Here is a 13440-nt window from a genome sequence, read left to right as displayed (position 1 = left end):
ATTACATATGTGTCTGTATTACCCATAAGTATCAAACACCAAACAGCACAAACCAACTGCAGTTTAGAGAGCGCTACATTAGAAAATTGAGGGAAATCATATAAAAACTTAAGCTTTTGTCTGTTTAAAAGCTTATTCAACAAAGATGTACTCTTTAGTTTAAAAATAGGTTGAACACCGTTATTATTTGTGAATAATGTAGATAACCATGAAAAGAATTGACTTCACTGTAGTTTGTAACACTTTTATTAAGAGCGAACAGATACCAGTATTTCTAAACTGTAAACAATGGGAACTGAACTATCAAAGCAAACACATTAAACAACATATATATTAGACAAAAACCTTTCAATTTTCTTACTGCCTTTATACATCAATGTGTAATATTTAAGTGTAACCAAATTCCTTATTAAGCAAACATTTTTGCATATGCTGCCTTCTCTTTCTCTTTCTGTACCTTTATCTTTTGTTTGACTTTCAGCAATTCTGCCTGGATAGCTGCAAAACAAAACAAGTATGTCATGAGTTATTTTTCAAACATCCAAAAAATGAGGTCAACTAACAAAGTGATGTTTTAGTATGATGGTTAATTCCCTCTTGATAAAACTCTTCTTGCCCTATGAACAGAATATTTTACACTGGGAAAGTAATCACAAATATAAAAATCACAAAGCCTAATTTTAGAAGACTGTCAATTGAGAGAATGTGAATTGACCTACACATTTGCCTTTTCCTCCTTCATTAGAGAGGGCCCTTAAGTGCCTCCTCTGTCTTACTTTAGTACTAAAGAAACCAAAGATGTATCTTAGTATCTGGTTCTAATAGCACTATTATTAGTTGGTGTATTGAAAGACAAACGTTTTTGACAGTGTCCCAAAGCTTTCCTAAAACATAAATCTGTTAGCTAGAATATTTAGGTTATGGTTACATTCAGCTTCAGAAATTATCCTAAACATCAATGTTCTTTTAGTACTGTACTTCTGACTAGAACTAAACTAAATCTCAAGTGATGCAGTAGAACAGAGAGTATTCAGGTATGTGAAAATCAGTACTCTGGAGAGGGTCTAGAATGTAAGCTCTCTGAGGACAGGGACCCTGACTTGTTCAATGCAGTATGACAGTGCCTGGCCCAATGACAGGCATTCTGTAACATCTATTGAACAAATAAAAGTATCTGCATCTAAGTGGCAAAGGGTACAATGTTTCAATGTTTCATGAGGATAAATTCTTAAAGGACGAAGTAAACTTTCACTACAAAAACTGCCAACTTACCTTTATCTTTCGGTGCTATCTCCTGAGCTTTCTTAAGATCAGCCTTTAATTGGAAAAAAAAAAGTTAAGAAATATTAGGTGTATGATTTATGAAGATGGTTGTCTTTTTAAAAATTGAAATTGAGAACAAAATTTACCAATGCTTGGTCGTATTCTTTTAATCCTTGCCATCCTTGAGCTCTACGGTACAGTGCTTTGGTATTTGACGGGTCTATTTCAAGAGCCTACAAAAATACAGCAAATATTAAATATATGTGCTAGATTTCAATTTATTGCCTGTCAGTTGCAAATCAAGCCTTCTCTGCTGTGTGTGGAGCTGGACCCTATAAATCTGTCCTCTGCCAGCTGGCACAATGTTCAGTTTTGTCAGTAGAGGGAGCTACATGGACATGGAAGAGGAAGCCGTTTCTCTTGCAGGTTCCAGGATGCTCCTCTCATTAGGTTCCAGCACAGCTTGGTCAATAGCATACAGCAACTCCCCATAGGCAAATGCTGCAAGCACTCTAGTGAATCCCACAAGTGGTGCTCACTGAAAACCTCTGCCACCCAGTGAGCCACAGCCATCCCCTCTCCAAGGAGGTGTGGGTCTCAGGGATCTCCCGAGGTGCTTCTTCCTAGAGGCTCCATCCCAGCCTAAGGGAAACAACAGCTCCTATATTTTGCGTATATTATCTACCATTCCCATAACTTTAGAATTCTCTTTATTAGCCAATCCCTTATTATTCCAGTTCCCTCTTATATTTTCTTTTGCTTTAAACTTTCTCTGTTCAGAATTACTGTGTAGTTTCTATTTCCTGATTCAGCCCTACCTAATAAAGCCATTTTGAATTAAAACCGGTACACATTCTTTTACTTGAAATCTAAGCTATTTTTTTAGGAGCATGAATAACTAATAGATCTCTCCTCTGAAACAAATATTTTAAAAATAATGTATTTTGTTTACTTAATCTTTTAAAGGTCAATACTCAGATTTTACTGAAAAACGTGATTATCTGCCTAAAAAGGTCAAAAAGAGATGTAGGATATTGTTGAAGACTAATCATTTCCTCTGATAACGTTTTTTCCTCTGCTGTATGCTTCTTTCTAAATATATTCTTACCCCTACTCCACCTACCCCACCAAATTAGGATCTCATTTTTCTACTTGCTCTGGACATCGCTGGTCTATGTACATAGCTCAATGTGCAATTACAATTACTGGAGGTAGCCTTTTAAATTCATGGTTTAGTTTGGAAAACTTTCAACTCTACAACTGGGAGTCATTATTGCTCTATTTAAGGAAAGTAATTCTGGCACCTTTCTAGCTTTTACAGTTAGTATTCCTGGATGTCTCCATAAAGAGAGCCAAATAAAATGTTCCTTGAGGGTATGGTTTTGTCTTTTAATTAAAATACCTGTTGGGTGCTTAACAAGGGCCCCATACTGTGCTAAATGCTTTACATGTTTAAGTCCTCATAACCACCCCATGAGGCAGGTATTACTTCCATTAACAATGTAAGACTTTCTAAAATTAGGAACTTACCCAAGATCACAAAGTTAGTAAGTGACAGAGGTCTAACAAAAAAAAAAAAAACATACATGACTGACTCCACACCCACATTCATCATCATTCCTAGCCTTGTCTTCCAATGCCCAGTACATACTAGGTATTCAACATGTTAAATGAGTGAGCTTTGAGGGAAAAAAAAGGAGAAGTATTGTCATAGATATTAAGCAACATACGCTAAGTAAATGGATTGAGAGGAAAACTGAATGATCAAAATATTTAGAGATAAAATAACATGTTTTACAGAGTCTCATTAGGTCTTATGCCATGATATATAAATGTAAATAAAACTGCTTCCCTTGAAGTTCTAAGTAACGACCTAACCCTGTCAAAAAGTTCAATATCCACAGACTTACCTCCAAACAACTGTCAATTGCTCCCTGCCAGTTTGACATCTTCAGTTTGCAAGCACCAATATTCAGCATGCAGCTTAAAGCTACAGGTTGCAGCTTCAATCTATCTACTTCCTCAGTTACAGCCTTTGAACCTTCCACATATCTGGAGAACACATTAGTAAAAGTAACATGTAATGCTACTTTGAGACTTACTCTGCTTCAATGATGCCAAAAAATGTTATGCCATTTCTGATATAAAAAGTTCATCAAATGCTGATATTGATAATATTCACTATCTTTTCGTTAATTGCTTTTTATTTTTTTTTTATTCTCACCTGAGGTTGTAAGGATAGAGAGAAACATCCATAGGTTGCCTCCCATAAGGGCCCCGACCAGGGATCAAACCCACAACCTAGACATGAGCCCTGATAGGGGATGAAACTGGCAACCTTTTGGTGTTCGGATGATGCTCCAAGCCACTGAGCCGCCTGGCCAGGGCTCAATACTTTTTTATTTGTTCCAACCTTTTTACCAAAGTGCTCCAACAGGCCAAATTAAGAATAATGCCCAAATTTAAAGATAATTATACACTATTAACACTTTCTATTTTTAAAAACCAGGTCTCTGTTAAAAGTAAGGTTCTCATTGTCTGACCAGGAATATAAAATGGGAAAGGTGAAGAACTGTGTTTTTGAGTTGTCATTTAACACAGTTCCTAGAGCTCAGTCCATTGAAAAGGGCTCGGAAACAATGAGCGTACCTGGTCCCCAGAACTTGTTTTCTAAAGTCTATCCCCCACTGAAAATAATCAGGGCTCCTTGGAGAGGCCGCTGATACCAGATCTGGAAACAGGTTAAGTATGACATAAGCCTGGAACATCTCCTGCCAGAAAGTAAGCCAAGTGACCACAGTCTAAAGGAACATGTGAAAAGGATGTAGAAAAAGGGGCTTCCACTAGAAAAACCTGGAACCCTCTGAAGTCCAAAAAGAATGATGGTAATAGCGTAAGAGCCTGAACTGGAAAGAAAATCCCCAGGTCTATAGGATGCTAAAAACGGGGATAGAGGGGAGACTCTTTCAAACAGAAGAATGCCAGCTAATAACTGTAAAATGAGTGATAAAATTAGAAAATCACAGTTCTGCAACCATCAATGTAATAACTGACTTAGGCAAGCATCTTCGGTAATATAAAACCACTGGATGAAAGGTAAGAAGCTGAATAAAGGCACTTTTGTAACACAGACATCTGGATGACAACACTTTAATCAAGAACTGAAACTCCAATTAGGCCAAACTGACATGTGCCGTCAAGATGTGGCATCACAGAAAATACACATCACCTACTTAAGTCCTCTTGCCAAAACATTTCTCCTTACCCTAGTCTTGAGGAAGCAATCAAACACAGGTGGTATTCTAGGACATCCTACCTAAGACTCCCCATATTGCAAATGACTAAAAAAACTTGTAAAACAGGGTCTATTAAAGATTAAACTAGAGTCATAAAAGCAAATGATACAAAAAAACCTGGAATAAAAAAACAAACAATTGGAGAAATTTGATGTGGATTACATATTAGATAACATTGTATCAATGGTATTTGGGGGTGTTTTCATGGCAGTAAGTTTATGTAGAAGAATGTCCGTATGTTAGGAAATAATGGCTAAAATATTTAGGAGTAAGGTGCCATGGTATCTGCAACTTTCTTTCTAAACTGATTCTGCAAAAACTAATACAGCAAGAGTGAACCACTGAATGTAGGTTAAGGTACACAAGCAATCATTCATGTGCAATTCTTTCAACTTTTCTGTATTTGGAAAATTTTCAAAATAAGCTAGAGGAAACAAAAAAATGCAGTTATTTTGACACATCTGGTAACTTTGCAAGTAATTTACCAAAAATACAGAAGCATCTCCTGAATTCCAGTTTATAATTCAATTTACAAGTTCTTAAAAGTAATTTATTAAAAATGCTTTATTACCTTAAGACCTTCGAGTATTTTTTAATAGCCATCTCCCAGTTCTGGGATTTGAAAAAAGTATTTCCAATGTTTTTTAAGTCTTCCGTTATTAATAATATTTTATCTACCTGTATAAAAGAATCCAAACATGTTGGGTTTTAGTGAGTAATGTGGTTTAATGCTAGCTTCTATCACTTAACACAGATTAACACAAAAATCTCAGAGTTTTAGTACAAAATGTTTTTAGTGATATATTAAAGATTGACTGAAAGTACTCACATCTTTTAAATCTGTATCTGCATCTTCGGGGAAATCTGGATGCCTGTCACCAGAGCCATCTTCTGGGAATATTCCCCAATCATCCCCTTCCTTCAGTTCTCCGCATTCTGCAATAACGCACAACTGTAAAAATAACCCTAAATTGTAGAAGTCCACTACTATATTAATGATACATTAAAAAAAAAATCTGCTGGGGTGGGGTGGAGGGATGGGGAGAAAATGCATACAACTGTAATTGAATAACAATAAAAATTAAAAAAAAAAATCTGGGTTTAAAAGGTACACAGGTTCAAGTCATGTGCAAGATGGTCCAAGTCCCTCCTGAAACGACAGGCTGATTTTGGGAGGCACATCTGTATCGGCTCCAATTACAAGAATGCCCTTTCTAAACATTCCAGGTGACAGAACAACGTCACTGTTTCAGCTGTTTTGAAAAAGCACTTTACTGCTATTCAGCATCTCAGTACACACAAAATAAGTTGAAATCTTATTTTCTGTGTAATTTTCTTCAGGTGGGGCATAACTTTCGATGTGCCGTTTCCTCCACACACTGAGTAACCGCCTATCTTCTGCAGGTACCTGACCTTCCAATTCTCACAACCCTGCCAATCGGGCTGGGCAATAGTATTTTCATTTTGATTTGCAAATATTTGGAACAAAAGGACCTTTAAGTTACATAACCTAGTCTAAACCCTCAATTTATGTAGGATGAGGAATCACAGGCCAAGAAAAGTTTAATAAGATCAAAGCCAAACCACCAATTAAATCCCGGATTCCAGACAGATTCTTCGTTTCCTGTCCTCTTGTCCTAAGTAGTCCACATAGGGAGACTTAAATCACCGAGATTGAAATTAAAATTATAAAAAAAAAATTTTAAGTCCCTAACCTTTTCTGGAATTTAAAAGAAGAAGTGGCAGATACAGGTTTCTATACCAAAAATACTAACATTTTTAAATACCAAATACTTAAATACTAACATTTTCTATACCAAAAATACTAACCTCATCGGGTCCTTTTACTTACATTTCTTTAAATCAGCAACTAAGATAAACTTTGTACTTACTTTGGCAGGTTTTTCACCTTTCACTTCTACATTTTCCAGAATTCTTGCCACACCCATTCCTTTAATTAATTGGCCAAATACCACATGTTTCCCATCCAAATGAGGAGTCGGAACTGTTGTGATAAAGAACTGAGAACCATTTGTGTTGCTGCCTGCGTTTGCCATGCTCAGTAAACCCTCCCGGTCATGCTGTAGGAATACAAATCATTAGACGAAAGCCAAGGTTAGCGGTTCCAGTCTGAACTGGTCATTCACGTGAAACTATGGTAGACTGTAATACCATTTAGATCAAACAACACTGTGTAATTTTACTTTGTACAAACTGCAACCTTTAATAAAATGTAGGGTTACTTAATCGCTTTTTAAACTTGAAAAAACTTATGAAATCAGTAACAGAAACAACAGAGGAAGGTGTACTTCTAAACTGGCTATATTAAGAAAATGCTTATATTTCATCCTTAAGATGAAGATGCTGCACTAAGGAAATAGAGTAATTAGACTTTGCCTTTTTATTTTATGGTGGATGCTTTATTCTTCTGAGAAGCACTAAAACAGCCTTCCCACTTTATGGGCCTACATTATGATTCTTCCTTTACACTTTGATAAACTGGGAACAGTGACAGGTTATTCAATTTAGACTTAACATTTAATTAGGTACTTCCCTAATTTCAAAAGAATCCAAAATCTATGGCTTTCATCCCAGGTAAATCATTTCTTCAGAGAACGCCCAAAAGAAACTACTGCATATGTACATATGGGAATCAAAGTTCTTCCTGGCACCAGCCTGGTACCAAAGGTTCTGTTGAGACAATTTTATCTTTCCACTTATCCTCACGTTTGTAAGTTTATTCCTTACTGGGCCAAACACTAACAGGCCTTTCGCCCCTCCAACCTAATCTACCTCGGCTTTAAGGTTACAGCACTGCAGAAGGGAGGAGTGTTGTGTCCTCTCTCAGGCCTCCTTTCGGTACATCAACGTAGCCTTCGTTTTCATCCTTCTGCTAGCTTGCCTTTTTTCCTTCCAAAATTTGGGTACTTTTCCCATGAAAGTAAATGGAGTATTAACTTTATTTCCTCAGCCTCCTACTGCCTTTGTCTTTCCTCACTCACATCCCTCCTGCACACTGGCATCCTGTTTTAGTTTCCCTTCCCCAAATCTCAGCCACCTTGCAAGGCCCAGTCTGCCCAACTTACGTACACCCACTCTTCCTCCATGTCTTCCCTAATGATTTTGACCATATAAATCCTACCTTTCTGTCATAGTGCCTACAGAAAGTGTCCATCAATTTAGCATTTATTTTCGGATTAGAAGTATTATCCTGTTGTCCCATGTTTTAATATTGTCTTCCAATAAACTTACAAATCCCTTGCCATCAAGTCCTTTCATTTTTGCAAACCCTTTGGTGCCAGTGACAGTATTAAACACACACAGTTGCAGTCAATGAACACTGCTTTATAAGATCAATGAGATTTTCTTTTCAACTTATCCTGATTACCTTGTTCATACTCCTCATTTCCAAAGACATCACTTTACTTTTGTACTTACGTGTCCATTCTTGTAACTTGAATGATGCAATATAACCCGATTACGTCTTGGGGCAATGAAGATAAGAAGGCACAGGCACCACTAACGTCCTTTAGGAGTTTGTACATTAACCATATCCTCTAGTATGCAAAGCCCCTGACATCCTGAGTATTAGCAATGGTTTTGTTGCTCTTCAAATCCAAGCATAAAGATGCACGAGTTGCCATTCTTCTGATAATAAGAACATTTTTCCTGGAAGCAATTTTGCCGTATTGTGGCCACTTAAAAACTCATTAGCTTTACTGAAGTGTGTAGACTTGGATCACACTAGAATAGCTGTAGCATTTCTGCTAACTCAAGTACCGGACGAAAGTTTTCCATATCAAAGATGCATATTTACAAATATGCCTTTTAAAAAAGAGAATCTAAGCCCACTTGAGACATTTATTGTGTCGTAACCCAACAAGTGTCTGCACATATTCATTACCCTTTATTATCATAACATGCACTTTGTCTACTTTACCTTATAATAGAAATTCTCATCTTCAAACTTTTCACCATAAATACTTTCTCCACCTGTCCCGTTCTGATTTGAGAAGTCTCCACCCTGAATCATAAATTTCTTAATAACTACAAAACAGGAAAATAGCTTTTAGAAACTAAGAGAGGACTTAGTAATATTAACTAGTGAATGTGTGATGATAAAGACAATTTCCTAAAACACGATGCTCTAGTCATGTCTCCAAGACTTTACAATCTGAGTCCAAACTGCCTTTACTGCCTGGTACCTTGCTAATCTCAGAATATTAGTTCAGATGGCACCACTGCAGTACAGTTGTCACTGGCGTCCCAAAGTTGGATCCCCTAATTCTTCTCCCTCAGTAGCCTGACTCTACCTCCATTTTAACATAAATCATAATGATCTCTCCCTTCCAGCAAACAACTCCCTAAGTATACCTGGTTTTCATCCTTGTAACTGCATGGCTGGGCACATACTAGTTCTAAATAAAGACCAACAACTTCTACATCTATTATACCATAATGGAAGTATTTCTTGGCAAAAATCATCTCTTGGTGTCATGGGTTCCCAAGAGCACCCCCATTTTCAGAGATTCCCCGTAGTTCATGGACTCAGCATTTGGTTATATTACAGCAACACAGTAAGGATACAAAGGAAAAGGTTACAGGGAGAGTCTAGAGGAATCCACCTGCTTCCTTGTGCTCTCACCATCGCGGAACCAGTCAGAGTTCACACTCTCCACCCAGCAGAGACAGTGCAGTAACACGTGTACAACGTTTCCGCACAGGAAAGCCCACTAGAGACTCAGCAGCCAAGGTTTTCACTGGGGATGATCACATAGGCACCCTCTGCCTAGCAGGTACCAAATTCCAGCCTCCCAAAAGGAAATCAAGTCTAGGTATAGTAAACCACCTTTATGATTTCAGGAACGGTTCAAGTTCTGAGTTCCCAGGTTTCAGCCAATGGCCGCCCTTGCGAGCAGACCTTTCTAAGGCAGGCAGTCCGGGGCCTGCTATGTTTACTCTTTGCCACATATACTTCATTAGCACATTAAATGAAACTACTCAAATGATTATAGTTTAGCTTTTTTGTTTATTCATTAAATATTTATTGAGCACCTGCTCAATCACTATACTACATGCTGAGGACAAAATAAGACGTAATTCCTGAACTCAGGGAACCTTCCATCTATTGGGGGAAGCATCAAACAATCACTAAACAAAAGTGTGATTAGAAAGTGTGATAAGCTGTGTGAAATGGCATCTTTTAATCACATATCCAAGACACTGAATCTTTAAATCGTCTAAAGTCTTCCCAAGCAATCCTGCCCAAGAAATAGGTTAAAACTTTTTTATCACCAGGCAGTTAAGTTATCAAGGGTCTGCTTTTTTATCATAGTCACTCCCTTTCTTCTCAATCTAATCTAAGAGGACTGCTGAAGCTAGGGTGGTCCATTTCTCTACAAACCAACCTTAGTACTCTTCTATAATTAATTCTGCCTTTCACAGACCAACCTTAATGAAACTGAGCTATTGGCTCAGGTGTCAAGCATCCTCTTGGAAACCAATAGTAATTTTTAATCTTCACCTCACTGTGTTTTTTCCCCTTAACTCCTGTAAGACAGGATTTGATTATCTCTAACAGTAATTTTCAAACTGTGCCACAAGAACGTTTAAAACACGGAATACCTGACTACTTAGTCAGGGGCATTGACTTCTTTTCCCTTAGATTGTCAAATTAATGACGACAGCCAACACAACAATAGCCGTCCAATGTGAATGAATCCAAATTATCCCTGCATTTGTTGACAGATCGGGAAAAAATATATTTTGGAGTGTGCCACGGAATTTTAGTACTTGATGAGATGGAAAGGTTGAAAATCGCTCATCTACAAAAATAATCAGTTTCAGGAAATTTACATACTTCGATGGAATGGACATCCTTTGAAATGGAGAGGTTTCCCAGTGGTGGGTCCAATGCCTTTTTCTCCTGTACACAATGCACGAAAATTTTCTGCAGTTTTGGGTACAATATCCGCAAACAATTCTAAGACAATTCGACCAACTGAAAAAATAAATAGTGTCAGTATGCAAAACAAGCAATCAAATAAGCAAGTGATAAAAAAGACAACTGGTTAAATTATGGCCACTAAGATTGCAAGTTCTCTTTGTCATTTTTCTAGTACTCAAATTGAGTCTATCTAATGTTAGATGCCAAGCACCCAGTTAAATCTGAAACAATTATTTTTCTACATCCTACAATAGATAATAAATACAGTAGCCAAAAGATTAGCACCATATAAGGGACACCATGAAGTATAAATGGTTCTAAATTCTGAGTAATGTCTTCAACATGTACTCATTTTCAGTCACCAACTAACCAAAAGGAAAAAAATTAACAATTCTTTGTGTGGTCAGGTTGGCTGAATTTTAAGGATAGCTGTAGCCTTTGCGCTCTGTGAAGCCTGCCTGCTGCGGCTTCGGAAACAAAAGCTGGTAAAGTTCCCGTCCTAGATAGCTCCTAAAGGAGGTAAAAATAAACCTGGCACTGGTTTCAAAACTGAAATGCACATTAAAAGTGTGTGTGTGTGTGTGTGTGTGTAACCAAACGATCCACAGGGTTCCTCAATCCTAATGTGTACGTTTGTATAACATTCAAACACACTGCCTGGCCAGCAATTCTAACATATTCCAGAACAAGAGCAATTCAGTTACGAGGCAGTATGCTAATCCAGGAGTTTAGGGCGCTTAAGAGGCTAACGTAGCCTAGGCAACCACATCTTTACATCGTATTCTTTTTCCCGATGCCAACACAGAGAAAATAGTCACCAATCTGACTGGACCATTAAGTTAAGAACCAATAATAAGGTACAAGCAAAAGTCGCTTTAATTTGTAAATAACATGAAAATTACTGATATAGCTCCCGTGGCAAAACTGAAGGCGTGGCTAGACCCCACTGACGCACAAGCACATCCCATGGTCTCCTAAATGTCCCACTGAAAACATAAAATAATCTTATTTTATGCCAACTCGATGGTGCACGGTGGCGGGGAGGTGAAAACAAATCTGGAGAGACAAACGTAAAAGCTGCCACAATGCCCGAACCAGAAATTTCCAGAAACTTCTGCACGATAGGTGGCATTCTACAAAGTCGCTGGGCTCGACCCAACCCCAAATGCTTAGGTGTGTTCATCAGATGGTCCAATCTGGGTGACCATGCCCTCCACTCCAAAGAGCAGCCCCCAACCCGAACGCACCCCACCCTCGGAGCTCCCCGAATCCCGGGAAGCCCAGCCTCCTCGGAGCCATTCTCCCGAGTATCAGACTCCGCTCACCTCGCTCGCCTCCAATGTCCACGTCAAAGAAGACTCGGGGATTACTGGGGTTGGAGGGCTTGGTTTTGGGGGATGGGTACATTTTGACCTGCAGACGCGCTTGGAAGCAGGTTCGGAGTACCTCGTGGCCGCCTGCTAGCTGAAATTCGAGAACAACTCTTCCAGCGAAGACCTTGCGGGGCGCTGGCGAGCCACTTCCGGCGTGCGGCCCGGAAGCTGCAGCCAGACTTCCGGTACCGCCTACCGCGGCGTTGCCACGCGCTTGAGGTGGGGCGCGTCCGTTTCTATGTTTTGTACCCGCCTGTTCTACCTCTTTTCTGTTTCACTGTAGTTGCAGGCTCAGTTATTTTTCTGCTCTTGCTTGTGATTCATCGCTTTTCCTACCATCGTGGCGTGGAAGAGCTTTGGATCCCATTTCAGCCTCTAACTGGTGTTTGGCTGCTTCTCTGTACTCAGTGTGCTTGTCTGGAAAGTAGGAATGAAAATGCTTATCTCGGAAATTCGTTTTAAGGATTAAAGAAGTAAATGAACACAATGCTTGACACATCTTGGTGGTAGCTAATCAGTAGTTGCGCATTATTGTTGCCTTGTTTTAATTTGATCTTCACGTTAACAGTATAAGTGATAGAGGTTAAGCCAAAGGGTCCAGACAGCTGGAGCTGAGAGTCCAGAAGAGTTTTGATTCCTGATAAAACTGCATTGTAGTCCCCCTTTCCCTTATTTAAAGCCTAATTTTGGAGAAAAGTAGTATGTTCCTTAGTATTTTGTAATATTCCAATTGTTTATTCGTTTATTTCATCTTTCTCCTCTCGTTAAAATTGAACTACATGAGTACAAAATTTTTGTTCTTTTCATTGCTCTATCCCCAGCACTTCTAACAGTGTTTGGCACATAACGTGCTCGATAAATATTTTTGAATGAATGAATGAGTTACAGTATGCTAGTGGCCTTGAAAATGTTTATAAGAGAATGTTAACAAATTTCATTTCCTTGTCTGTTTCATGTATAATTTGAGATTATTAGCTCTTCATGCTGATCCTTTCAAAATCCAGCACATTAAAATTAATATAAAATGTTAATTTCTTATGAGTTGATGTCCTTCATTTCCATTGTGTTTATTCGTTGTGGTTTCCTGAAAATCAAGGATAGCTGAGCACATAATCTCTGTGTCTCTTAATAAACAGGAGTCAAAATAAGTTTTTCTCTGACCCAGTCTCATTTACAGGTTACAGGCTGGTCTCACAAATATCAAATGATAAATTCACATTAACATTTTTATTTTGCTTTACTATCTTAAAAGCAGCCTTTAGATTATTATTCAAAGAATTGTTTTTATGCCATGATCCCCTAACCATTATCATGATATCATCATGATAACTAGGCAGCACAGTGAAACAGTTCTACTCCACCGTCAGACTTCTGTGTTTCTGATACAATCTCTATAGATACTAACTTGTGACTTTGGACTTAGCCTCTGTGCCTCTGTTTTTGCATATGTAAATCAGGATATTATATGTATCTTAAAGTTTTTATAAGGATTAAATGAATTTAGATGTTTTAGTATCTGATACCTTGTAAATACTAGAAAAGTATAAGTAATAATTATAAA

At 38.1% G+C, this 13440-nt stretch overlaps 1 protein-coding gene across 1 annotated transcript; it reads right to left on the bottom strand.

Moving 5' to 3' along the window:
* Window positions 1-228: 228 nt before the first annotated feature.
* Window positions 229-12010, bottom strand: PPID (peptidylprolyl isomerase D). The gene is made up of 10 exons (XM_053910400.2): window positions 11832-12010; window positions 10420-10560; window positions 8500-8606; window positions 6452-6640; window positions 5389-5511; window positions 5131-5237; window positions 3174-3315; window positions 1410-1496; window positions 1273-1315; window positions 229-498 (listed from the first exon to the last, which is right to left on the bottom strand). The coding sequence occupies exons 1-10, from the start codon at window positions 11911-11913 to the stop codon at window positions 410-412; spliced, it is 1110 nt and encodes a 369-aa protein (XP_053766375.1). The 5' UTR covers window positions 11914-12010; the 3' UTR covers window positions 229-409.
* Between the last annotated feature and the right edge of the window lie 1430 nt (window positions 12011-13440).

This window comes from Desmodus rotundus, chromosome 9, assembly GCF_022682495.2.
Source record: "Desmodus rotundus isolate HL8 chromosome 9, HLdesRot8A.1, whole genome shotgun sequence".
NCBI lineage: Eukaryota > Metazoa > Chordata > Mammalia > Chiroptera > Phyllostomidae > Desmodus > Desmodus rotundus.
The sequence above is the reverse complement of the archived record's forward strand: the minus strand, read 5'-3'. Positions and strand labels throughout refer to the sequence as shown.